A 26,710-nucleotide genomic window follows, 5' to 3' on the forward strand; every position below is an offset into this window, starting at 1 on the left:
ACCCACCCCGGCGCGGTCCCAGGATTGCTGGCTGCCTCCCAGCGCCGGGCGGAGAGGGCGCTCAGGCTTCTCTAGAAGTTCGGAAAAGCTGGCGGGTCCGAGAGTGGCGCCGGAACGTCTGCGCTCTCCTCCAGTCTCCCACCTGGAGATCTACGGCCCGGACGCCCCAGGATGGATCCAAGCGCGGAGGGCGCCTCCCTTGAGATAGGTCGGCTGCTAAACCCGGGCCGAGGGCGAAGGGCGCGGATTAAAGTCCTGAAAATTCAGCAATCTGCAAATAGATATGAGAAGTGAGAGGGAAGGGGATGGCGGGCGGGTTAGACCACCATCAAGAGATGGGGAATGGGAGAGGTGTGGGGAAGAAAGACGAAGGCTAAGACTCGAAGTCTAAGACTGCCTTAGAGTGAGGACCCACGGGACTGTCTGCTGAAAAGGGCTGGAGAGGCCTTTGGGATCAACTTCCTTGTATTCCCCGATAAGGAAACAGCGCCTAAAGTGAAGGGACTCGTCCAGTCATTCAGGCAGTTAATATTAACAAAACGTGGAGTCTCAACTTATTGACGTTATCCTATGAGTATTACCTCAACATCAGTGCTTGCAAGTCCCATTTTACCAAAAAGGAAACTGAGTCACAAATGCTCTGTGACCTGCACGCAGCAAGTTGGCAGAGCTGTTTGGGGGCCCAGGTCTGTGCTCCACCCCAACCAGGGTTGATCCAAAATGACGCATGAAAGGCTGGCATTTTAAGAATCTGTTTCTTGTTTAGAGGAAGTGACACTGTTACACTGGAAACACTAATAAAACCCAGGAATAAATAGAGGGTTGCTGTCCTTGAGATCCAGAGACCATAAAGAGCTGGGGGGCAACAGGGCTCTCCCTTTATTCTCACTTTGCATTTCAGCTGGAAAATCTCTGAGACGCAGTAAGACTTAATACACAGTCTTCTCAGCTCGAGTTGAGAAGCAGGCAGGGGGAGGAAAGGAAGGGGAAAATGCCTGTTCTCTGCCAGAAGCAAGGGAATTCAGCCAGGTCACGCTCAGAAAACTAGGGCAGCCTCCCAGCTGGGCCCATCCTAGCTCTTGAGTGTGACACATCATTTGGCTTGAAATGAATTTGCCAAATATCAGACACACCCATATTTAAATAAATAGTGTAAAAACGTTCTAAAGTCTACCACAGCTGGGTTACTAGGCCTTTAAAATCAACTCATTTCCCTTTCACCAGTAGATGGCTCACAACTAGCGCTCCACTTACTGCCTTTGCAAAGGCTCAGTGGGAATCTGGCTTGACTCAATGACGAACAGGGTCATGTGGCTCTGAATGACATAAAATTTGTCTTTAAAAAAGATCACAGAACAATAATGAGTTCATCAGTGTTAAAAACTGCTGACTTGGAGTTTCAATTTATGCTAATTAAATATTTACATGGAGGTATAAAGCAGGAAATATACTGTTCTGGAATCCAGAAGGTCTGGTTGGATTCCAGCTTTGCTTCACACTAGCCTAATGTGAAGCCACCACACTTCTGTCTGCTCATCTCTAAACGGAGGCAGTTTAATCCAAAATTCTATCATTCAATATTGGCCTAAGAAATGAACAGACTAGAAGACCCAAACCAAGTTTACTCAGAATTTCTTCCAAGAAAAAAAACAATCTCTATTAAAGCTATTTATTGTTTAACTACAAGAGTTTCTCTCCTTAATCAGACTCTTGAGTCATGATTCAAATTATGTGTATATAGAACTAAAAATACTGGCATAATCACATTGGCCAATTCATATTGGATCAAATAAGTGGGTGATACATCAGTTTTAAGAGTCCCATTCTAATGTTTTTGCAAATGGTAAAACCTAGCAGTAGCCTAGGTTAAAAACCTGAGACATTAAGACAGGATTCTCTTTCCCCTGCCCCATACCATGTTCTGTCACCTCCCAATTTCTCATCTCTTGGGCCTGGGACCAGAAACTGGGTCCCTAGGACTGCAGGTGACATATTTATGCCACCCTATAATATGGCTTTGCACCTGCAGTCCAGTATCTTCAAGCAATAAACCCATGGTCCTGGGTGAGGAAGCTGTGGCTGCAGTATAGCCAGAGACAGCCCCTGATGACAGTGACATCTGAGCCAAAAGTGTAGAGAGTCACATGAGAGGACGTGAGAGGGAGGTTTGATTGAGGTTAGAGGACAGGGGAGGGTATTCCTGAATTCTGACAGATGAGCAGTCATGACTCAGAGTGAAGGCAGACAACTTTCAAAGCTGAGAAACTACCTGCCACAAAGCCCTCAGGCAGGAAAGAGCTGGGTATGTTTGGGGAACAGCAAGGAATCCAAGTGCCTGGAAACCACAATGGGGAAGAGGGTCCCAAGAGGAAGCTGAATTGGAGATTTTATTCTAAATGCCATAGGAAACTGTAGAAAGATTTCAAGCAGAGCAGAGACACGGTGATATTTATTTTAATAACTAATGCAAATCTCTTCATTTAGCAAGGCACTCTGTTGGATGCTAAGCTAAGGGTACAATGGTGAGCCCAAAAGATCACCGCTTCCAGTGGAGAGAGCCCAGCAGGAGGTGGAAGAAAGGATTAATCAGGCAGGAGTCCAGGCAAGTGACATGGTGTACAGTGAGAATGGGAGAAGTGGATGGATTCAAAAGATACTTCAATGTGAAACTGACATAACATGGCCACGAATTGGGTGTGGGGGTGAGGTGGGCCCCCTCAAGAGTGATGCCCAGCTTTCTCTCTTGGCTTGGAGTGGGTATATCACAAATTTGGGGTCCTCATTCTTTCTTATTCTTCCTTCCAACCTTATTCCTCTGTATGCTGCTTTTTACTCAATACCCTCCCCAGAAGTCAAAGCACAGTTATGATTTCCAAGACTCGAAGATAACACAAGGACTCTATCCTGAGACGCCTCAAAGATTAAACACACAACTAGGTTCAGGATCAGTTAAATACTTAACTAAAATCACATTCTTTTGGAAAATCAAATTCATATTTAAAGTGACATATTATGGATATTAGGAATTCAGAATAAAAGTTCTGTACCCTGACCCCTGCCCAAATTTTTTCCTTTTTCCACACTTCATACTGAATATAGTACCACTTTTCAGACTCACATAAAAAAAGCTAAGATCCCTTGCTGTTACCAAAACGTGTTTAAATTCCTACATTTTGTATTACTGAGAATGTGCACTGAGTACAAGGGCTTATATCCTACTCCCAGCACTCTGAGGGCTGAGGTAGGAGTAACTTGAGCTCAGGAGTTTGAGATCAGTCTGGGCAATGTAGTGAGATCCCATCTCTAAAAATAATTTAAAAATTAGCTGAGCATGGTTGTGCATGCCTGTGGTCCCAGGTACTCAGGAGGCTAAGAGGCTGCAGTGAGCCATGATCTTGCCACTGCACTTGATCTTGCGACAGAGCAAGACCCTATGTCTAAAAAAAAATGTATTTGAATGAGCTTTAGTTTAGAAGCTGTTGATGTCCTATGTTTCAAGTTAGAATAAAACACACACACACACACACACTCTCTCTCTCGCTCGCTCACTCCAGTCGACTAAGTCAACTAAAGTCTTTTGCTGTTAATTATTTGAAAAGAATTTGAGAGCAGGACAAACTATCACGACATTCCGGCTTCTTTGAGACATCACTCCTTGAGAGCTGCTATTTACAAAACGAAGGCAAGATTTTTTACAGATCATACCTCTTTATCTGCTATTTTAAAAAGCAAGACAAAGGGTTTTCTTTCAATTCTCAAGAATTTAGGCTTAAGTTTAGAAATTGAAGATGAAATTTTACCTTAACATTTATCAGGATAACAAAACAAACCTACCCTTAATTTAAAATATTTTTTCTTTCTTTTTTTTTTTTGAGACAGAGTTTCGCTCGTTACCCAGGCTGGAGTGCAGTGGCGCGATCTCGACTCACAGCAACTCCACCTCCTGGGTTCAGGCAATTCTCCTGCCTCAGCCTCCCAAGTAACTGGGACTACAGGCTCGTGCCACCATGCCCACCTAATTTTTGTATTTTTTTAGTAGAGACGGGGTTTCACCATGTTGGCCAGGATGGTGCCAATCTCTTGATCTCGCGATCCACCTGCCTTGGCCTTCCAAAGTGCTGGGATTACAGGCATGAGCCACCGTGCCCGGCCCCAAATAATTGGCAACAGACTTTCTCTTTGGGCTCCATGTTCTCATCTGTACAACAGGCATACTAATTACTTACCTCATCAGAATGTCATGCAGATTGAGAAATGCTTCCATTGGGTTAAGGTGCGTACCAGACACTGCTCCCCTCCTGACTCCAGATACCAGTTGTTAGGAGGTAAATTATATCCCCTACTCCAAATTCACATGTTGATGTCCTAGTACCCAGTACCTCAGAATGAGATTGTGTTTGAAAAGTTGATTAAATGAGGTCATTAGTGTGAGCTGATCCCATATGACTGGTGTTCTTAAAAGTGATTAGGACAGAGGGAAGAAGATGTGAAGATACAGGCAGGGAAAGACAACTAGAAGGCAGGCCTCAGAGGAAATCAACCCACAACACCTTGATCATGGACTTACTATTTTTTCAGTCACCCAGTCTGTTGGTATTTGTTATGGTAGTCCTGGCAAACTAATACACCAATCATGACCAGAGGTGACTGGAATCCTCCAACCAGAGGGTGCTGTGTAAATCTGTGTGCCGACATGGACGTTGTGTGAGACCCAATAAGATATGAGACAGACTTAACACATCTGGCTTGGCTCCTGGCCAATAATGAGGACTCCACATGTGGAAGATATTATGTTCCCATTTATGAAAATCTAGATAAGCATCTATAATGAGAATCCTAGGTAAGCAATTATAATGAGAATCTCTTTTCATTTCTCAGCATCATTTAATCTGTTGGCTCACAACATTTATAACACAAGAACCACAGCAGAAAATACAGAGTAGAGGTGAGTTTCAAGCAGCACTGGGCAAGCACTTGAATAACTGATTTTGACGGTAAGAGCTCATCATTCCAAGGCTGGCCCTCTACTGGGAGAAAACCAAAGATTCACCTTCAAAACGAGGTGTTTCAGGAGCCCTGAAGCAGAACATTTTATTTCCTAAGAAACACACTCTGTATTTCTGGTTAAAACAATTTAAAAAATCGTACACATTTAGTGCAAAATGAACTGTGAAACACTGCGCTGGCAATGTAATTTCTCAAGGACACATAAGCACTTCCATGTTCATGACATTTCTTTTGGGTACCCAAGTCACAGAACTTTTTTTTTTTTTTGAGACGGAATTTTGCTCTTGTTACCCTGGCTGGAGTGCAATGGCATGATCTCGGCTCACCGCAACCTCCGCCTCCTGGGTTCAGGCAATTCTCCTGCCTCAGCCTCCCGAGTAGCTGGGATTACAGGCACGTGCCACCATGCCCAGCTAATTTTTTGTATTTTTAGTAGAGGGGGTTTCACCATGTCAACTAGGATGGTCTCGATCTCTTGACCTCGTGATCCACCCGCCTCGGCCTCCCAAAGTGCTGGGATTACAGGCTTGAGCCACCGCACCCGGCCCAGAACTTTTTTGTTCAAGGGGCAGAATGCATATTTGGGACAAAGAAAGAAGCTAGATTGAGAAAGCGACCATTTTCTTGTTTCTCTTTGGCAGCTGGTCAAATAATTCAGGCAAACAGGTGGCCCATGCCGTCCAATGTAGCAGCCATCAGCCACATGTGCCTATCGAGCATTTGCGCAGTGTCCCAAGGAACTGGATTTTAATTTTAATATACATTTGTAAACCGGTATTTCAATTCTTGAAAAAAACTTTTGTCTGTAACTACTTGATATGAAAATGTTTTCAACTGTAAATTGTATGAAATCTAATACAGATCAAGTATGTCCAATGAACATTAGCATCCAAAGTGAGATGTGTAGAAAGTGTAAGATACATACCAGATTTTGAAAGCTTAGTACGAAGAAGAGAATGTAAAATGTCCAATATATTTTTACATGTTGAAATATCTGGCAAATATTGGATTAAATAAGGTTTTATTAATATTTTCACCTGCTTCTTTTTGTTTTTAAATGTGGCTACTAGAAAATTTAAAGTGACCTATGTTGCGCATGTCATAGTTCCCTCAGTGTAGAGGTAGACTGTTATAAAGCCAGTGAAACTTGACTTATAAATAGCTATGTAAGCATATTTTCTGAATAATCACCTAGCTATCCAGAGTGAGTAAACATTCATTTACTTCAATATTTAATTTCCTGGAGAAAATGTGGATTGGTAGGAAGGCTTTGAAAGTCTGGTAAAAAACTTTGTGTTTTAAGAATGAAATTAAACAGTTTAAACGAGAATCTGAAATAATATTTAGGGTTTAACAGTGTTTGTAAAAAAAAAATTGTTATCTTTGCTCTAGTCAGGCCTGATTTAACATTACTTTGGTTAAGATATATATCATTTTGGAAATTTTGTGATTTACATATAATAAAATGTAGCTTAGGAAATACGCAACCAAAATGTTTTTATCTTCTCTCAAACATGAAGAATTCTCTATTACTCTAACCTCCAAAGAACTTATTTGATTTAGGTAGAAATCAAAGATGTCGAAAACAAAACAATTAATGGAAAGACTGCAGTAATTTTATAGATTACCCCTACTCTCCATCAGCATTGTTAATTTAGACATACTAGTGCCCACCACCTTTTCTCAAAAATTCCCTACCAGCTTACATGACAGTGGTAAAAGAATTCAATAAAATATGCTTAGCTTGAAAACCTAACCCAAACATAATTTAATTTTCTGATGATGATTTAAAAATCATATAATTACAGACACATGCTGGCTACTAAGTCTCTGAGGCTCAAAGTTATTTTTAAGATTAGAAGAAGATTAGCTGGGTGTGGTGGTACATCCCTGCAGTCCCAGCTACTGGGAGGCTGAGGTGGGAGGATTGCTTGAGTCCAGGAATTCAAGGTTACAGTGAGCAATGATTGTGCCACTGCACTCTAGCCTGGGTGATAGAGTGAGACGCTATCTCTAAAAAAGAAAAGATTAGAAGATATTTACTTTGTGGGATTTAACCTACTCTGCAATAAAAATGAATTATAAGCTTCCATCTCCAGAACGTTATCAGACACAACACATAGATCAACATTTTCAGGAGATCAGTTAGAATTCAGTTGAGTTTATATTAGACTTAAATTATACTGAATAAAGTTTTATGTTCCAGGATAGTTAAGAAAGCTTTACCCTCATGAAAATCAAATCTCATTTCTGACAAAAATTCAGAATTTTGGGTGAATGTCTTGATCCAATTTTGTATTTCAGACTTAATTAAAATTTTGATAGCTTGATTTAAAAAAATATGTAAATTTATGTTTCTTGGAAAAGACGAATTCAAAATTTTTTTTAAAAAATCCTATACTTTTGGCTATGTTGTTACATGAATTTTGAATTAAAATACTGAGTTTATGAGTTTGACTCTTCCTGAAGCATGACACGATGAGCCCACTGTACTGCACAAAGATAATAAAACTTTGAGGCTCACTTTGTCTTTGGGGACTGGAAGTAATTAAAAGGAAAATTTCCCAAACATTGTGATCCATCATATTTAGCCCTGACTTGTATTGGTAACAAATGTGTTGCCTAAGAAAAATAAGAAAATGGAACCAATCATTCTGCCCAGTTCAACCAAGATATGATTTCTTTTGTCCTAGAAAATTAAAAAAAAAAAAAAACTGGGGAGGTTGGCAAGACCATAACCTATGGCTGTGAACATTTAAACCTTACAGAAAACTTGATATCAGTGACCCCAGAGAAAAACTACCCGAGTCTTTATGAGATGTTGCAGATGAAAATGAAAACCAATCAACAATATTGAAATGCTAAACCCAAATCTGTACCTTAGACAAGACACACACACACACACACACATCTTGCTACCTGGATGGCGAGCATTACAAACATCAGTCAGCCATCAGAGGAACTTGAAGTCAATGGTACGGAGAGCCTAACTTTAAGCATTCAAAATCCAGTCAGAGCTGGCTTATGAGAGAGCCTAATCAAGCAGTCAAACATGTTTACAGGTCAGCTCTGCTCCTGGCCAAGGGGCGTTGACTGTGGCACTTGGTGAGTGGGTGGTGGCTCATCAGACTCCTGTGTCAGCTGCAGGTGCTGAGCTGGAGCGGAAGTATTTGTAGCTAAATGGAGCTCCTCTGTTTGCTCTTGATGGGCGTGAAGATGTTCCAGAGTTTCTTTGGACAGAGTGATCACGTGCACTGGCTCTGTCTGTGAGGGCCCCATCTGGCTTTCAATCATATTGAGGCTCTGAATGTGTTCTGTTTGCTCCTGCTGAGCTGAAAGAATTAAATTCTGCAGTTGCTCTGGTTGCTGTGTGAGCAGGGTGAGATTAGCAGCCTGGTCTGCAGTCATGTTCTGGGAACTCTCTGCAGTCACGATGCTGATTCCCTGGCTAGGACCGGGCATGAAATTGATGTTATGTACAGAATCAGTTACAAGAAGCTGAATTTCCTGCTCTCCCGAGGTAGAGAGTTGATATGGCTGTAGCTGAAGAATATTCCTGACCTCTTCTGTATTATTACTGCCAGAAATGCTGCTGGCATCTGACACATGCTTCTCCTTGCTATGAATTTTCAAGTGAGCCTTCAAATTGTCTAAGCGAGCAAACTGTAAGTTACACTCAGGGCAGGAGAAAGGTTTTTTGCCGGTGTGTAGAATGCAGTGTCTCCTCTTGGCACTGGAGTCAGAGAAGGATTTGCCACAAATGCCACATGAGTATGGCTTTTCTCCTCTACAAGAAATAAACATTTTATTTATAAAATGGAAATACCTACTGAGTACTTCCTGATTATTTAGGGAGAAGCAATCAAGAGCAGTGGAAAATAACTGGCTGCAAGTCATAAGTAAAGGGTTCTCCTACTAAGGACTGAAGCAAGTCTCACTTCCATGGACAGTTTCTAATCTGAAAATAGGGTGGGGTGGTGTCTGAGGAAGGGTGGCAGATGTGCTAAAATTTTATGATTCCACAGTATGTATTTCAGATAAGAAAAGAAAGTAGGCTGGGCGCAGTGGCTCACGACTGTAATGCCAGCTCTTTGGGAGGCTGAGGCAGGTGGTCAAGAGATCCAGAATATCGAAGGCAGACAGTCAAGAGATCAAGACAAGGTCAAGAGATCAAGACTATCCTGGCCAACATGGTAAAACCCTGTCTCTATCCAAAAACACAAAAATGAGCTGGGTGTGGGTCTCAGCTTCTTGGGAGGCCAAGGTGGGAGAATCACTTGAACTCCCACCTGCACTCCACTCACGCCACTGCACTCCACCCTGGGTGACGGTGACGGCGAGACCTTGTCACAAAACAACAACAAAAAAAACAAAGCCAAAGTAATAAACTGCACAGAAAATTCTGGCAGAGTAACAGATGGGAGAAAACTATGTAGGTAACACACGTCACCTCACTGAACATCAGAACTGAATGAGGCCTCCATGTGAGAAAAATATCTGCAAAACTTTACCGATGGATTCTGATGTGGGTCTGAAGAGAACTCTTTGCTGTGAAAGATTTGCCACAGATTTCACAAGTAAATGGCTTCTCACCTAAAAAGAAGAAACCATTTAACAATACACATTCAGCATAAGACAAAAATCAAAAGAGCACTTCAATTTCACAATATAAACAGAGCAAAGGCAATCCCCTCCGTAAGCGTAAATGAATGATGCACTCACCAAATATCTACTCTGTACCTAACCTAAGCACTGTGTGCTGAGTGCCAAGAGCATACACAGAAATCAAGGCATGGTTCTTTCTCTTAAAAACCTGAAAACTGCAACAAGGAGATGAGTTATGCCCCATTTATTCCTGTTTTCTCCCCTTAGATATTACACCTATATTACACCTATGCTCTCCTGCCTTATTGCTTGGCTAGGTAGCCCCTTGACCCTAAAAAGACTCCTGTGTGCTAGGGTGAATTATGTATTATTCATGTTTATATCAGCCTTCCAAATATATCCAGAACCTGACCACTGCTCCTCCATGGCCACTGCCACTCTCTGATCCACACCACCATCTCTTGCCTCCTATCAGGTTTCTGTTTCTGCTCTTGCTTCCTTGCCATAAACTATCAAAGTGACCACCAGAGCGATCCTTGATGCAATCAGATCATTTTATGCTTGGGCTGCAAATGTTCTCTTGGCTTCCCACCCCAAGATAAAACCCAAAATTCTTGGCCCATAAGCAATTATAGATCTATACCCTGTAAACCCCACTCCTCACCCCAAACCTCCCTGATCTTATCTCAGGCTGTCTCCCAGCATGGTTCACTCTCCTCATCTCCTTCACTCTCCTCATCTCTGTTCACATGTTATTTTATCAGTGACGCTCCATCACCACCAAGAGCACTACCAACCTTGCCATGCACTCAGTCCAATTCTCCAATTTAGTTTTTCTACAATCCTATTGCTGCCTCATATACTGTATATATTATTTATTATCCATTTCTCCCTTCTTAAGATAATTTGTGGGCGTATCAGCTCCCAGTACCCCAGTACTGAGAATCTGGCTTGGCATGCCATTTCGGAGATCCCTGCTGAATGAATGAATTTCATGGGGGTGGCAGACATGAGATTACTGCTCCAGAACCCACTAGGCTTCATTAACATCAGCAAGTGCTTACTCAGTGTTAGTCTGCACAATCAACATACAATGACAGACTATTCATATTCCCCAGAAACAAAATTAAGTAATCATAATGCAGGCAAGAAAACTAAATTGGAAAAAAAGAAAAAGAGAAGCAAGCAGCAAAATCCGCTTAACTGGAGAACAGGAGAGCAGCAAGGGAAAAGTGCAATTTGAAGTGGAAGATGGTTAGTGAGCTTCCCTTTCACAGCATATACTGGACAATTCAGGCAAGACATTTCTCCATCGAGGCAGAGGACACCTGTAACAACTTGGATGAATCTGTATCTTTGCATCATGAGCTCTTAGCACTCCAAAGATTAAGACCAGGCCACTGCCATAATGTCTCTACAGTTTTCTCCATCAGAGTTGGGGCCTACTCTCATCTCGATTGGTTTTCTTCCTCTCAAGATTCAAAGACTGAGTACCTACCGTTTGCTTGTGATTATAAAATTTTGTGGGAAACACACATCATGTATTTTGGAAAGTCTGTCTGATGGCAAATGAGTTCTGAGGGTAAATGTTTAAAATAATGGAAATTCTCTGCAGGAGCAACATCCTGCAGTTGAAACTCTCTGAGGGAGTGAGCAGGACAGCAGGAAGGCAAATTTCCACAGCCAAGGTCAATCTGCAGGAGGTCTTCCCACTTAGGATTTCTGATCCATTCCCCTGTGTACAGCTCTACCACCTTCAACTGAGACACCCATTCCTTAAGTCTATTTAGTTCTCAAACACTGACAGACCATCAACAAAGTACACAGCTAAGAAACAGAAAAGAAACTTTAAAAGATGGAATGACTGCCTCAAATAATGCACAATCTACTTGAGGAGATGCACAAAGCAATTGAGTAACATAGGGCTTTGTTTCACTGAACATTGAAACGAGTGGCCTCAACGATACTGAGTACAGACAGGGTACTGGATATGGGTGGGGCAGGATCTGGCTAGACTGGAGAGAAGCCTGGACCAGGGTACTAGTCTCAATAGTAAGAGCAGAAGTGGGTGTCAGAAATGGACATGGTGTGCGCTAAGAGCGACAAGGATCACTCTCAGGAGCCAGCAGGCCAAGCCACCAGGAACTATGAATTCCAGGCAGGGGACCCGTAGACCCTCTGAAGTTTTTAGCAGAAGGACATACTGAAAATACTAAGAAAATACACCTGGGAATGATGAGGAGGGTGGGCTGGAGGCCAGAGGACCTCTAACAGGCTATGCACAAGACCTGGATCAGGAGGTGGGAGGAGGCAGATGGAGAAGCATAAGGTAAGAGGACGGGGCCTGAGATGCATGGGGACCATAAAGAAGTGTATTACAAGAGGATTAGACAAAGGTGATTAAAGGAAAAGGCAGAGACAGGAGTGTGATGAGAGGTCCCGCCCAGGGCAACGTCAACAGAAGCACAGAAGCGGCTCTAGGGTGTGCTTCCAGACCCTCCTCTCTGCCTTCTCCTCCATGATCCCACCCTTCCCCTTCTCCAGTGACTTAAATCCTGGACCCCACTCCAGTTAGTATTGATGACTCACTGTTTCTTAACATCAAAGCTGGATTTCCCAGTCCTTCTACTGAAACCCAGAATAACTTTCTTAGATTGAGGACATCATCACCCAGCCCCTGCCCAGCCAGGCATGACAGTCAGTGACATCTCTCGTTCTATCAGCTGTCACGTTCACCTGGCACTCCAGTTCTGTCCATCTAGACCCCTCAGCATCCTGCCTCCCACTGTGGACCACAGCTTTGTTTCTCTTAAAAAGTTACCTGTGTTCATTGCAAATAAATCAAATATCGAAAATACAAAGATATAAAACCCGCTCCCCCATTCTCCTATTAAGATAACTGGTTAACAATGGTGAGCATCTTTACAGACAAATCTGTTTGTTTGCAGTCTTACTCTGTGAGGGCATCCAGCGCACGCTGTTTGTCACATCAGTAAAGCCACACCGCCATGTTAAAAGCCTATGCTGTGTACCACTGTGTCTACTGCCTCAAGTATACCTACCTGATCCCTTCCTGGGACATTCAGGTGGCTGTTAAGCTTGTGGAGTTATAAACAACATTGCCTGTGATGAATATCCTTGGGCAAACATCTTTTCACAACTGCATGGTTTACATTTTGTTAAGTATTACAAAAGTTCCTTCCAGAAGGTTCCCAAATTATAGTCCCACCAACAATACATAAAGATGTGCATTTCCTCGTGTATTTGCCAATCTTGGCAGAAAAGGGACACAAGCCAATGATAACTGTGAAGAGCATGGTTTGACACCTGTGTATTTGGCATTCCCATGTGGTCTTCTGAGCCGTTTCCCATCCTGTGCTCACACCTCTGCTGTGGCTCTGACCACACCATACTGTTTCATGATAAAGGGCATGTAAACTTTGTAAGGGCACGTGATGGTGAGGGGCCCCCAGGTCTCAGGAAGATGGGAAGACCCAAGTGTCAACATTAATGATCTCAACACACAGTTGAGATTTGGGAAGCTGCAACTTCAAGCCACAATGAGGCTGTGAATAGAACTGACTTACTGAGCTTTATCATTTGTTCCCAGGCAGGGCCATCTACATGTGAAGCCCACAGGGCAGAATCAGTGTTCTCAGAGCACCATCCAGGAACAGGGACACTGGTGGGGTGGGACTGTGGTGGGGTCAGAGGTCGCTCACCAGGCTTCTCCGTGGCCTGGGCTAACTCCCTTGACTTGCTCCCAGCTCACCATGCAATCTTTGGATCACTAACTTGGCTTTTGGGTATACTAATGTGACGGAGGAGGTGCTGTGGGCAACAGAAAGGTGTAATCCCTTTGTTGAGTTGATAAGTCTCTGCTTTATCACTCCTGTGAACTTGCTTGGCCTGACTGGGTCCCTGTAAACCTGACCCGTGCCAGGTATGGGGACAAGATGTGAGCAGGACAGCCTGAGATGCGGTGAACTGGCAGGTACTACTTGTTTGCCTGAGACTTTGCCTCCATCTCAAAGCATGTCCATCTCCCCTCCCCGGGGATGCTCTCTTAGGAGAACATCTCTAATCTGCCTTTGACTTCTCCAGTGCTTGGTGCAGAACATCTAACCCAGAGAGAGTTTGTGCGTGAAGATCTAAGAGATGAATGACGGATCATCTCTAAAAGATGAAGTCTTGGTTTCCAGCTAAACATGGCCTTGAGGGCAGGACTGGCACTTCTCACCCTGGCTACGCTCAATGCCCAGGGAGCAGGGAACTGACATGCCAATGCTGTCCACCAACATTAAAGCAGATTCTCCGTGCTGATGCTAGGGACAGATGGGTCACAGTTGCTGCTCTTGGAGAGCCCCAATTTTTTGATGGGTTCAATTTCTTTTAATCCTTCTAAGTCATGCAAACCATTTTACAAAAGCCGTTCTGTCTCCTTTTTAACCTATCACACATCTTCCACTTTCTGTTCTGCTTGTCAGAGTACACAGGCTGAAAAGGGTTTGCTGGAATTACAGAGGGGAGGTCTCCTATTCCTTTTCATCCCCACTTCAAGTCTACTGCTACTCACAAAGACCAAAAATCTCACTCCCCCTTACACTCAGACAACAAAACCAAGGGGAAGTGTCTCTTCTGGCACCGCTCAGTGTGACCAAACCAACTCCACTCTCCTTCACATCTCCTCCACCGTCCCCATCTCCCTGGGGAGCTCAGCACAGTGCCACATAACTATTTGCAGGCACATGTGTACGTGTGGAAATCCAGAGCTCTGCCTGCATCTCTCCCCTGAACTCCAGACTTGAGTATCCAATGTTCTACCCCACACCTGCACATAGATGTCAAATAGACACCAACCAGTCCACAATCTAACTTCTCATCTGTTCTTCCTAGTCTTCCCCAGTTTTTCCTTCTTCTGGTGGCTTTTGCCTCCTCTTTCACCTCCCATATCCAATCATGAGCAAATCATATGGATTCTTCCTTGGAATATATCCAGAACTGGACCACCTGACACCACCTCTGCTGTTCCGAGCCTGACTACTGCACAGCCTTCTAATGGGCCTCTCTGCCTCCACCCTGGCTTCCCCCGACCTCACAGGGCAGCTGGATTGACCCTATTACAACCCTAAGTCATGCCATGTCACTTAGTAAAGCCACCTCCCAGAGAATAAAATCCAGTCTTTACTGTGGCCTTCAAAGTACTTTAGCCCAAGTGTGCTCTACAATTCTTGAAGAGTACTTTAAAAACACCAATTCCCAGGCTCCACCCAGGTCAAGTCAATCAGAATCTTGGAGGTTGGGACCAGGTTTTTCTGTTTAAAGCTTCCCAGGGGGTAAAAGCATGAAGCTAAACTGAGAACATCCACCTACACCACAATCTCCTACTCCCAGCTCTCTGGCTCTGCCTCGGTGCTCCTCCCAGCATGTCTCCAGCATGTCAAAAACATTCTGTCTCAGGGCCATGTGCCCAGGACTCCCCTTGCCTAGAATGTTTTCTGCTGGACATCCTCAGTGCTGGCTGGCTCCCCAACTGCATTCTCATCTCCATCCAAGATGCCACCTCATCTGTGAGACCTTCCCAGACGAGTCCATACATAAAAGAACAGCTCCTGGCTGGGCACAGTGGCTCACACCTATAATCCCAGCACTTTGGGAGGCTGAAGCAGGTGGATCATCTGAGGTCAGGAGTTCAAGACCAGTCTGGCCAACATGGCAAAACCCCATCTTTACTAAAAATACAAAATTAGCGGGGCATGGTGGCACAAACCTGTACAGTCCCAGCTGCTCGGGAGGCTGAAGCAGGAGAATCACTTGAACCGGACAGGCAGAGGTTGCATTGACCCAAAATTGTGCCACAGCAATCCAGCCTGGGCAACAAGACTGAAACTCCGTCTCCAAAAAAAAAAAAGCCCCCGCTTCCTGCCCCGTTGCTGTGCATTTTATTCCTCAGTGTGTTCATACCACCTAATGTGTTATACTTGTCTATACTCTGCCTTTCCTGTGGAATGCTGGCCCCTTAAGGCAGGGGCCTGTTCCCATCTCATTCACTGCTGAATTCTCAAAGCCTAAAACTGCCTGGTTCCCAGTAAGTGCTCAGTACACGTGTTAAAGTCCATATCCGATGAGAAGTTTACTAAATTTAAGAAGAAAAACCTGTATTTAAAAAATAATGTCCAGGCCAGGCATGGTGGCTCACACTTGGGGCAGGAGTTTGAACAAGACCAGACTGGCTAACATAGTGAAACCCTGTCTCTATAAAAAATACAAAAACCAGCCGGGCATGGTGGCACACATCTGCAGTACCAGCTACTTGGGAAGCTGAGGCAAAAGAATCGCTTGAACCTGGCAGGCAGAGGCTGCAGTGAGCTGAGATCGCACCACTGCACTCCTGCCTGGGCAACAGAGTGAGACAGTGACCGCCCCCCACACACAAAAAAACCAGAAGTCCAGAGCACCATAGATCAACTTGCTATTTACATAATTCCAGTAGATAACAGAATCATTAAATACCTGCAATGGCAAGTTTTTCTTAGAAAATCTGAGGCTTATTTTTAACACATGTTCTTTACCAAAAGGTATAAAAGATCCACTTTTCTGATCTTACATAAAAAAATGTGACCTGCCCTAATCAATGCTGCCTCTCCTTGTCATCTCTGAAACTGATTTTTCTGGAGGTGGTGCTGCTTAAATGTTGGTTCTAGGGGAGAAAGTGGAGAAATTCTCAGTGTCTACACTACTTTTGTGTCTGTCACACTTTGCTGTCTTTTCTGAAAAAAATTATCTTGCTGGGCAAGGTGGCTCATGCCTGCCATCTCACACTTTGAGAGGCTCGGACGGGAGGACTGCTTGAGCCCAGGAGTTCAAGACCAGCCTGGGCAACATAGTAGAACCGACCTCTACAAAAAATTTAAAAATTAAAAATTAGGTAGGTGTGGTGGTATGCACCTCTGGTCCTAGCTACTTGGGAGGCTGAGGTGGGAGGATCCCTCTGGCCCAGGAGGTCAAGACTGTGATGAGCTGTGATCATGCCACTGCACTCTGGCCTGGATGACAGAGTGAGCCCTATCTCAAAAAAAATTTTAAAAAGTCTTGATATCATCTTCAGTGCTGACATAAATTAAGAGTGAAACACAGAACCAACTCAGACTCGGATCACTATGCTGTGGTATTCAATGAACTGTGACATAGGACTAGTGCTCGGTAAGTGATCTCCATTTTGCTCATGTGTAAGAGATGTGATTTCCCCAAAGACAGTGCTGACAACATTCTGCCTTCAGTTTTAAATTATCTTCTAACACAACTCCCATCCAATTTACGATAAACATTTCCAAACACAGGCTGAGCGAGGGACTCTGAGAACTTCATTCTTCACTCTCCTGAAAACATCCCAGGTACCAGGGGGACAAGCAAGGTGGAGTTTTACCTGTGTGTGTTCGCAGATGTTTCTTTAGCTGAGACACATCCATGAATTTGCGATGGCAGTCTTTGCATTCTGGTAATGAGTGGCCTTGTCGCAACAATAAAAAAAGTGTCAGTGCATATATGCTCTCCCTGCATTTTCTTCAGTGATTTGTGTTAAAGCACTTCCCTGAAAAATAATCACTTTAAATATGGCACTTTAACAACAAAAATGTTCTCATTAATTTGGTAACGGTTAATATTTTCCTGAGCACCTCAACTCACTGCCTCCTCCAAGAGAGTTAGGATCCTTCCAATTCTAAATGTAGTCTCTCCCTTTTTCCTCAAAGTACTGGTGTGACTGAGGACACAAATGATCTCAAATGACACTCTGAACCCACATCCATTTCTTATCTTAGTTGGCAGGAAACAAAAAGGACAATAGGTAGAAGCAGGGGAGAGAAAGCCTGGGCTGACAGCCATGGGGTGATGATGTTTCTGCCCAGGCACCACTAACAACAACTGATTGAAGCTCCCTTGGGCGAGTGGCACTTTTGAAAGATGCCAATTCTGTAGGGTTTCTGTGGCACCAAAACTGTAGAATAGAAATAAAATTCACATGGTGGCAGACAATAACATAAGAACATATAAATTAAGGCTCTTTTCCCTAAATACCTATTTATCACCTACAATATGAACCTAATGTTTCAAGAACAATTTTTATTTGCATTTTTCCCCCCAATCTAAACATTCTCACTTTATTGTACCTGTATGAACTCGGTAATGGCTCTTTAGTTGTCTGTTCTGGCTGAAATATTTTCCACATTGATCACAGGTAAAAGACTTCTGTCCTGCCAAAAAATCCAAAACACTAAAACATGCAAACAACTATAAAGAACTAGAATGCTCACTAATAAGGAAAATACTACAGTGGACCCAGGTCCCCATTTTCTACAAAAGACATAAGTGACTTGTTTACACACCCAGAAGCCTTCAGTCTAACACGGAAACACCAATGTGCAAAGGTATGTAAGGCAACAGGGAGTAGTGGAGACTGGGGCAGAACGGGGGAATTTAAGTTTCCCCAAAGGTGTTTAAAGTAAAAATAATTCTAAACTTTGGTGGTTTAATAAAACATGCAAGCACACCAAACTCCCAGCAGCCAGTTTATAAGCTGAAGGATCAGTGCAGAACTCTAAACTGCACTTGGACGGATGCAAAAATCCTGTTTCGGTGACACCACATTGGAAATGATACTAGGTTGAGAAAACACGGTTTAGGTCTTGGTAATGCCCACACTGGGGAATGAGAATCTGTCGACAGCTGGCCCTCTGGGCAACCCCCACTACCTGAGTGCAGGCTCATGTGCTCCAGCAGTGAGTGCTTGGTGGTCAGACCCTTGCTGCACACGGTGCAGGTGTACGGCCGCTCGCCTGTGTGCATCCTGGTGTGGACCTGGAGAGAGTGCTTCTGGGCAAAGCATTTTCCACACTCATTACATTTGAAAGGTCGCTCCCCTGGAAGAAGAGCCCCAGGAGCATGGTGTAAGTAAGAATCCACACATCTTTCTGTCTCTCCCAAATTAAAATAACAATAAAGGATTTTCTTAAAAGGCACACATCCAAGAGGCCAATGAACAAAAGAGACATCAGCAATACAATTTTGGAAGCTGGAACAGATGAATCTGAAGCCAGCAGTGGGTAGCACTGATACAACCAATTTTTTTTTTTTTTTAAGAGGGTCTCACTCTGTCACCCAGGCTGGAGTGCAGGGGCACTACCACAGCTCACTATAGCCTCAACCTCCTAGGAACAAATGATCCTCCCACTTCAGCCTCCTGAATAGCTGGGATTACAGGCATGTGCCACCACCACCACACCTACCCAGCTAATTAAAAACATTTTTTAAGAGACAGGATCTTACTATGTTGCCAAGGCTGGTCTCCAACTCCTGGGCTCAAGCTATCTTCCTGCCTCAGTCTCCCAAAGTGCTGGGATTACAGATATAAACCACCATACCCAGCCCAATACAACCTAATTTTTAAGACACAATCTCCAAAAATCTCAGGAATTTGGTGGCATCTGCTATCTCTGGAAACAGGAGTGAGAGAGGATAAATGAAAGTCTGTTTCAAAGGTACTTAGACCCCAATGAAATCTTCCATTCTATACAGCCAGGAGACTGTCCCTCTCCCCACGAGAGGATGAGAATGTTCTCTGAGGAGAGTTAAGAAAAAGAGGTCTCAGGATTAGGGGTTTCTAGGCACAGTTGAATTGGGATCTGTGAGTAATGCCCCCCACTAGCACCAAGGAAGGAGAGCTGTGCAAACCCCGGGCACAATTAGTGCCTGAAGAATATCTTAGTTTATAGTGTTACTACTCAGCTATTTCCTCCAGATAATCTTTCTATATAATCATATAGGTATTGTAGTCAGAGCTGTACTGACACATTTAGTGCTGATTTATATAATCCTTTCATATAACCATATAGTAGTTCGTAGTAGGAGGAATGCCTAGAGCAGTCACAGAACAGAAGCAGTACATGGGAAAACAGCCAAACCAGGATGAGAACCAAAGACCCAGGTGGTGGCATCCCTGCCTGAAAGGCCATACGCTGTATGGCAAGAGCCTGTCCTCCTGATAAAGGAGTTGTAGTACCTTGCATCCAGTTCCTATGAAAAGTAGGCCTCAGGCCTGAGATCCTGGAAGTAACCGAGGGAGAAAAACCCCTCTTGTGTGACCAGTCACGGCAGCTATACACCCTGTCAGTCTTTTCTTGCTTCTGTGCTAGCTCAAATCATCCTCCCATAAATATCTTAAGAGAAGAGCACAAATCTGTTAGCTCCCACTGCACTGGCTTACAGTATCCTTCTATTAGAAATACTTTGGAGTTTCCAACCCCAGATAAGAAGTGATGCACATGACACCTGTTGCACACAGCCCACCTCCTTGCCTCAGTGACCTAATGGGGGTGAACCCCTTTTCTGTACATGACCCTCTAGTACTGTGCACGGCATAGCCCCCTATTGCGCACGGCCCACCTCTCTGCCCAGGTGACATAATGGGGTGGCCCCCTCACTTGTGACTCACGTGATTATGTATGTCCTATCACTAAGCCTATACACGATGACCTCACTCACAACACTTCCCCCTGCTTGTACCTAATAAATACAGACGCTTCTGGGCGTTCGAGGCCTCGCCTGTCTCCACTCACAGGTGGCGTGGCCCCACCGAGTCCAGATGCTCTTCACCAGTTCTTCAGTGTCCTGTCTCTTTACTTCTCGGATCCTGCAGCTCAGCACAGCATAAGGGACACCCCATGACCCTGTGGGGCCAACAGCCCTACAGGGATCACCATAGGGAGAATAAGTCAACATTTCTATCTGGGATGATGAGACTCCCGGACTCCTTCTTCTCCCTCCTGCCCTAGACATGGGTGAGCAGCCAGGCCTAGTGCCTCCAAGTGGGAGAGAAAAAGCGTCTTCCACTGGAACATGTTAGGTACAATGTAAGAGAGCAAAGATGTGGAAACCAGTTACCAGCAAGGACACAGACCCAGCTGCACCACCTCTAGAGAGGTTATGGCAGGCCTCTGTAACAACTGTTTCAGTACTGAGTGGGTAAGTTAAATATTAAAAGCCAGTGCGCTTGTACAAAGGCTGAAATGTAACAAAAGCTACCAAGAGTTTTGCCTAAGCTTCTCCTGGGCCTTAAAGCAAGACAAAATAATGAAGGAATTCTTAACAGGACCCATTTAGGATCAAATAAGTTTTATTGGGGGTCTGAAGGAACTCCCTAAACCTCCATGGTTTAGCAGGACATAAGGGTAATCACCCCAGCACCTAGACTCGTTTAGATTAAATAAACTACTAAGACTCCAGAAGAAGGTCTTCGGGACTCAGACCTTAGTTACAGATTAAAAGAAGTTAATCACCTATGTCTTTAGATGAATGCACACTTACACTTATAACTTAGACATATAACTTAGGAGGTATATAAGCTCTGAAAAACTTTTTAAATCTTGAGTTGGTCTGGCGATAATTTTCAGGACTTCTCCCTGTAACTGGTTATGAAATAAAAACTCTCTTCCTCCCCAGTTCATCTGCATCTCCTTAGTGGGCCATGAGAAACAGAAGCCAGACCCTCAGTTTGGTCTGGGAACAAGGTTTTACAGGCTCTCTCATACAAAAAATTAGCTGGGCATGCTGGCAGGTGCCTATAATCCCAGCTACTCGAGAGGCTGAGGCAGGAGTATCGCTTGAACCTAGGGGGCAGAGGTTGCAGTGAACAGAGATCACACACCATTGTACTCCAGCCTGGGCAACAGCACAAGACTCAGTCTCAAAAATAGATAAATAAACAAATACGAGCTCTCTCCATGCACGCAGCACTGCCAGTCGCGTTTAGCAACCTACTCTTACATATGATTAAATATGATTTTTAAAAAACCACCAGGCACTCAAGGAAAGCCTTTTGTAGTGGTGACAGACAAGCAAGAAGAAAAAAAAGCAACTTGCTCCAGTGAGGAAATGTTAATGTTATCATTAACATGCTCACAGAGGTAAGATATTACATTGTGAAATAAAAGATAATTCAAATTTAAAAATTCAGAAAACAGAGCTCTAAAGGGGGAAAAAAAATAAGAGTTGAAATAGAAAACCTATAAAGGCTGAAAAACAAAGTGGAAATCCCCCAGAAAGTAGGGCAAAAAATAATGGAAATGTAAGAGAAAACAAAGAACAGAGAAAAGAGAGGGGAGGAAATCATCTATGAAATAATTCAAGATTTTCTGGAACTGAAAGATAGTTTCCAGACCTCATGAATCTACCTGATATCTAACCCAGATGGAAGAAAACAGACCCACACTAAAGTGATGGGCTGCGAAATTGAGAATACAGGTGCTCCCTGACTTACGAGGGGACTGCGTCCCAAGAAACCCATCATACTGAAAATGCCACAAGCCAAAAATGCACTTAGTAGAGAGTACTGTATTAACACACAACATGCAGAGTACTGGTCATTTACCCTGTGATTGTGTGGCCCAGCATGGCCTAAGAGGCTAATACTGAATATCACTAGCCCAGGAAAAGATCAAAACTCAAAATTCAAAGTACACTTCCCGCTCAATGTGTACTGCTTTCACACCATTGTAAAGTTGAAAAATTGAACCACTGTAAGTCGGGGACTGTACCAGGGACAAAAGGGAAGATCCTACATGGTTTTTCTTAAGTCTTGTATAATGATTTAACTCTACAAACTATGCACATAGTAATCTTAGATAAAAATAGCCAGCTGGGCGTGGTAGCTCACACCTGTAATCCCAGCACTTTGGGAGGCCAAGGCGGGTGGATCACAAGGCCAGGAGTTGGAGACCAGCCTGACAAACATGGTGAAACCCAGTGTCTACTAAAAGTACAAAACATTAGCCAGGTGTGGTGGTGCATGCCTGCCTGTAATCCCAGCTACTCAGGAGGCTGAAGGCAGGAGAATCGCTTGAACCCAGGAGGCAGAGGCTGCAGTGAGTCAAGATCACGCCACTGCACTGCAGCCTGGGCAACAGAGCGAGACTCCATCTCAAAAAAAAAAAACCACAGCAAAAATATAACCTATTACAGTTCAACAAATATTTCTCAAGTATCTACTTTGTTCAAAGTACCAGAATTCAAGGTCTTGAGCCTATCTGTAGCTAAAGTCTTTGGGGAGCTTTTAAAGGCACCAAGGCTCCAGACAATTAAATCAGATGCTTTGGGGTTGAGGTCCAGGCACTGGTAGTTTTAGAAGCTCCCTAGGTGATTCTAATGTGCAGGCTGAGAACCACAGTACCAGATGCTGCTTGGTAGCAGAAGACTCAAGCACCAGTCCCTATACTTAAGCTTACAATTAAGTTGAGGGATATACAAGCGGCAACAACAATCTGACCCAAAGCAGAGTGGGTTTTAAGCACCTGAAAGGGCTCAAAGAAGGAAGGGATTTCTCACTAGGGCTGCAGTGTACAATGTGGTAGCCACTAGCCACATGTGGTTATTCAAATTTAAATGAAAATAAAATTTAAAATTCAGTTTCTCAGTCACACTAGGCACAATTCAAGTGCTCAAAAACCACATGTGGCTACTGGCCACCATATTGGACAGTGCAAATGTAGGAATATTTCCATCATCACAGAAGGGTGACATTGGTTAATGCTGGGCTAAAGGGCCCCAAAAAGGGAAGGCATTTAAAGCTAAATGGCTGAGTTAGAAAGTGGTCCACACAGAATTGTGGATCCAAAGCATGGCTATGGTCAAGACGAAGAATGTTCAAGAATCAGAAAGCAGAGTACACTGGGCTAGATCTTGGTAAGTGGACATTAAAGGATTCAATCAATAACTACAAATGAGAGACGTTGTTGAGCCAGGCTACCTGGGTTCCATCCAAGCTCTCTCACTGATGGGTGACTCTTGCAAGTTATTTAAGCTCCCTAGAACTTGGTAGCTTCATCTGTAAACTATGCACTTTTTCAGGAATCCACTCTTACATATTAGTAAATATGATTTAATCATACAATGTACAATGGGGATATCACCTACCTTGCAGGACTGTGAAGAAAATTAAGTGCAATAACATGCATAAAGTCTTTATCACAATGCCCATCACACAGAAGTTGCAAAGGAAATGAAAGTTATTATCATCATCACTATTCCAAATTCCAAAACACACTGCTATAAGCCTTGAAAGCACCATTACCTGTGTGGCTCCTCTGGTGGATTGCTAAAAAGTGATTGTACTTAAAGACCTTGCCACAGTCTTTGCAACGAGCTTCAGGGCCTCCAGTGCGCTTTCTCCTGCCACAGATCCTCTTGGCTGAACCATGGTCCTCCTGATCCCCAACAAGTTTGTAATCTTTAAGTTTGACAGATCTCCGGATCATCCGCTTGCTGTACCGACTCTGGCTGGCCTGGCCATCCTGGGTCTTGGGATCATAGTTCTCATCTTTTTCAACTGGCATTTCCTCCTCTCTACTTGGCTCACAAGCAGGCTCCGATTCTTCCTTTTCTTTTGCTGCAATCTGCTCATTCAGTACACCACTGTCTCCTTTAACCACAAAGTTTTGTCTATTCTGAACTGAATTGTTAACTCTTAGCTGTATTTCTTCCTCTGCAGCCAGTTCTGATTTCTCCTCCTGCAGTGGGTTGACTTTCTTTGGTCTTCCCCGTTTCCGCTTTGGGGGATCGTTTTTCTTATTAGAGATAACAACCACTGGAGCACCAGCAGTGTTCAAAGTTGTTGGCTTTGGGGAGCTGTGATTATTTTGGAAGTCTGTGTAAGCCTTTACCAGGTCATAGACTTTTAAGAACTGAGCAGTAGCCAGGATTTGTTCTGTACTTTTGTCACTGGCATGGAGATAACCTGTGTAGATAAATTCCAGCAGGATACCAAAGGTGTCTGCAACCATGCCTTCCAGCATATAAATGGACTGGCCAATCTCACCCTCTTCTGCAAACATCATTGAGAAGTATTCACTACTGGCAGCAAGTAAGGCTTTGTGGGCCCGGAAATGCACGTTCTCCACGATTAAAGTAATGTCACAGAGGAAGCCTTTCTTCCTCTGATCCGCAAAACTGGCCAGGATAGTGTCACTGTGAGTGACGGAGTGTACGACAAGCTGCCCAGAAGGATCTGGCGAGGTGTCTGCCATTTTCTTCAGAAGCCACGAAGGCTTAAATCTGAAACAAGAAAACAAGGTTTAAAAAGGAGGAAGCATTGTCTAAAAGGTTAATACCAGCCCAAATAACTTCCTATTCACATCATTAACTGAATTTTACCATTACCATTTTTAGTTAATTGCCTGTCTAAAAACTTAGCTCTGGACCTGGGCGCAGTGGTTCACAACTATAATCCCAGCACTTTGGGAGGCCCAGGCGGGTAGATCGCTTGAGACCAGCATGGGCAACATGGAGAGAATCCATCTATACAAAACATATAAAAATTAGTCGGGCATGGTGGTGCCTGCCTGTGGTCCCAGCTACTGGGGAGGCTGAGGCAGGATTATCGCCTAGGCCTGGAAGTTCAAGGCTGCAGTGAGCCGTGATCACGCCACTACACTCCAGCCTGGGCGACAGAACGAGTCCTCCACCCCAAAAAACTTAGCTCTGGATTCTTATTCCTGCCGCACATTACCTAGCTGGGTGACTCTCCAATACCCATGGAACAGTTCAGAGTGTGCCTTCTCTAAAATGAAGGAATGGGATCACCATCTCCAAAGTCCTCCGAAGCACGAACTTTCTATGACTGCACAACTATCTCAAGGAGAACGAAGCTGCCTTCACCTTCCAGATTATTAGCCATTTCGTGTGAGGGAACCAATGTGAAAAGAGTGCAGAAACACGTATGTCCAAAGTGAATGTGAGGTAGCTGCAATAAAATAGCAATAACGTAAGCCGCGTGCGGCAGCCAGCCAAACTTGGGGCGGCGCGGAGCCCCTGGAACCCGGGGTCTGCAGAGCAGGGAGAGGCGGCGCGCAAAGACCCCCGCCTCCCGGCCCAGGCCCCGCTAGCCCGCCCCTGGAGCAGACGGCTACGTAGGGGTCGGTGCGGCCGACCTACCTCTCAGGGCGGCCGGTGGGGTCCGGGTCTCCGCCAGCCTACCCGACGGCCTGGCGGGAGACCCGCGCCGGACCCCGCTAGCCCTCCGCTCCACCCGGCCAGTCTTTGGTGCTTCTGCGCCGCTCGGGCTTCTGCCCCTGCGCTGCTGACGAAGCTACGGCCAACCCGGAAGCGCGGAGCCGAGAGCCGCCTGCGCGCGGACGCCGAACCACGTGGCCCGCAGGCGCCCCAGGAAGCGGGGCACACCAGAGCTGCGGGGCGGGGCAGGGAGGGGCAGGCCGGGGCCAGGGGGCTCGGCGGGGCGGGGAGGGGCGAGGCGGGGAGCGACGGCAGTCTGGGGTCTGGGGGCGGGGCGGGGCGAGATAGCAGGCAGGGGCCGGAGGGCCGGGGCGGGACGGGGTGGGCGAGGTGGGGTGAGGCGGGGCACAGCGTCGGGGGAGGGACGGTGTCAGGTGGCGGGGCGCGGGCCGGGGCGGGGCGCGGGCCGGCGCCCCGCTGATGGCACCACCCGGGAGCCCAGGGAGGAGCGACTTTTTCGGCGAATTGGGGGCAATGGACAGGAGAGGCGCTGTGACCCTGCACTTTGGGAAGTTTTATATCGTATTAAACTGTTAGCTTGACTCCAATCCCTTAATCAATTTTATCTCTTCTTTGACACTGAATCTTGTGTTATTGTATGTGTAAAGGCATGAAATCGCCTTTACTGTCATCATTGTCATCATCACCATCATCATCTAGTGCTAATATAATAACTATTACTTATCTCCTAAACGTTTTTCACATCTGCCTCCTTTTCCTCCCCACTCCCGATGCCTTAGTCCAAGGGATGAAGAGAGCATTGCAGTGGGAGAAACCTGGGTTCTGAGAGATCTTGGGCAAATTACTTACCCTCACAACTTCTTTACCTTTTTGGAGATGGTAATACCGGTGCCACTTTGGTAGGGTTGCTGTTGCATAAACAAGATTAAGTATGTAATGGGCTTAGGAAGTGCCTGGTTTTAATTCATCTGCTATGATTAAAATGATCATTATTATTCAGACTTTGATCATCTTTCTTTAATAGACTTAAGGGTTTCTAACTGTTTTCAGCTGCAGTTTTGTTCCCTTTAATGCGCAG

At 44.7% G+C, this 26,710-nt stretch overlaps 1 protein-coding gene across 12 annotated transcripts; it reads right to left on the reverse strand.

Moving 5' to 3' along the window:
* Positions 1 to 6: 6 nt before the first annotated feature.
* On the reverse strand, positions 7 to 25,774 carry ZBTB24 (zinc finger and BTB domain containing 24). Of its 12 annotated transcripts, none has more exons than XR_013534475.1 (7): positions 25,594 to 25,774; positions 23,735 to 24,714; positions 18,363 to 18,530; positions 17,781 to 17,859; positions 17,039 to 17,122; positions 9,519 to 9,600; positions 4,865 to 8,794 (listed from the first exon to the last, which is right to left on the reverse strand). XR_013534475.1 is itself a non-coding variant. In XM_035296473.3 (7 exons), the coding sequence occupies exons 2-7, from the start codon at positions 24,684 to 24,686 to the stop codon at positions 8,071 to 8,073; spliced, it is 2,094 nt and encodes a 697-aa protein (XP_035152364.1). In that variant the 5' UTR covers positions 24,687 to 24,714; positions 25,594 to 25,774; the 3' UTR covers positions 4,865 to 8,070. The 12 variants fall into 12 exon arrangements, 7 of the variants coding, with proteins under 7 accessions (XP_035152368.1, XP_035152370.1, XP_035152364.1 ...); XR_004742001.3 differs by having other exon boundaries at positions 17,039 to 17,203; XR_004742000.3 differs by having other exon boundaries at positions 17,039 to 17,203; positions 17,781 to 17,864.
* Positions 25,775 to 26,710: the final 936 nt, after the last annotated feature.

The sequence above is a fragment of the Callithrix jacchus genome, chromosome 4 (assembly GCF_049354715.1).
Source record: "Callithrix jacchus isolate 240 chromosome 4, calJac240_pri, whole genome shotgun sequence".
Taxonomy (NCBI): Eukaryota; Metazoa; Chordata; class Mammalia; order Primates; family Cebidae; genus Callithrix; species Callithrix jacchus.

What these genes read in the sequence shown, in the direction of transcription:
- ZBTB24 (XM_035296473.3), bottom strand. Translation starts at nt 24,686, where the DNA reads ATGGCAGACACCTCGCCAGATCCTTCTGGGCAGCTTGTCGTACACTCC. An exon ending in GCACATGAGCCTGCACTCAG is followed by an intron (nt 17,865 to 18,362) that starts GTAGTGGGGGTT and finishes ATTTTTTGGCAG; the next exon opens with GACAGAAGTCTTTTACCTGT. An exon ending in ACATCTGCGAACACACACAG is followed by an intron (nt 9,601 to 17,038) that starts GTAAAACTCCAC and finishes TCTTCTTTTTAG; the next exon opens with GTGAGAAGCCATTTACTTGT.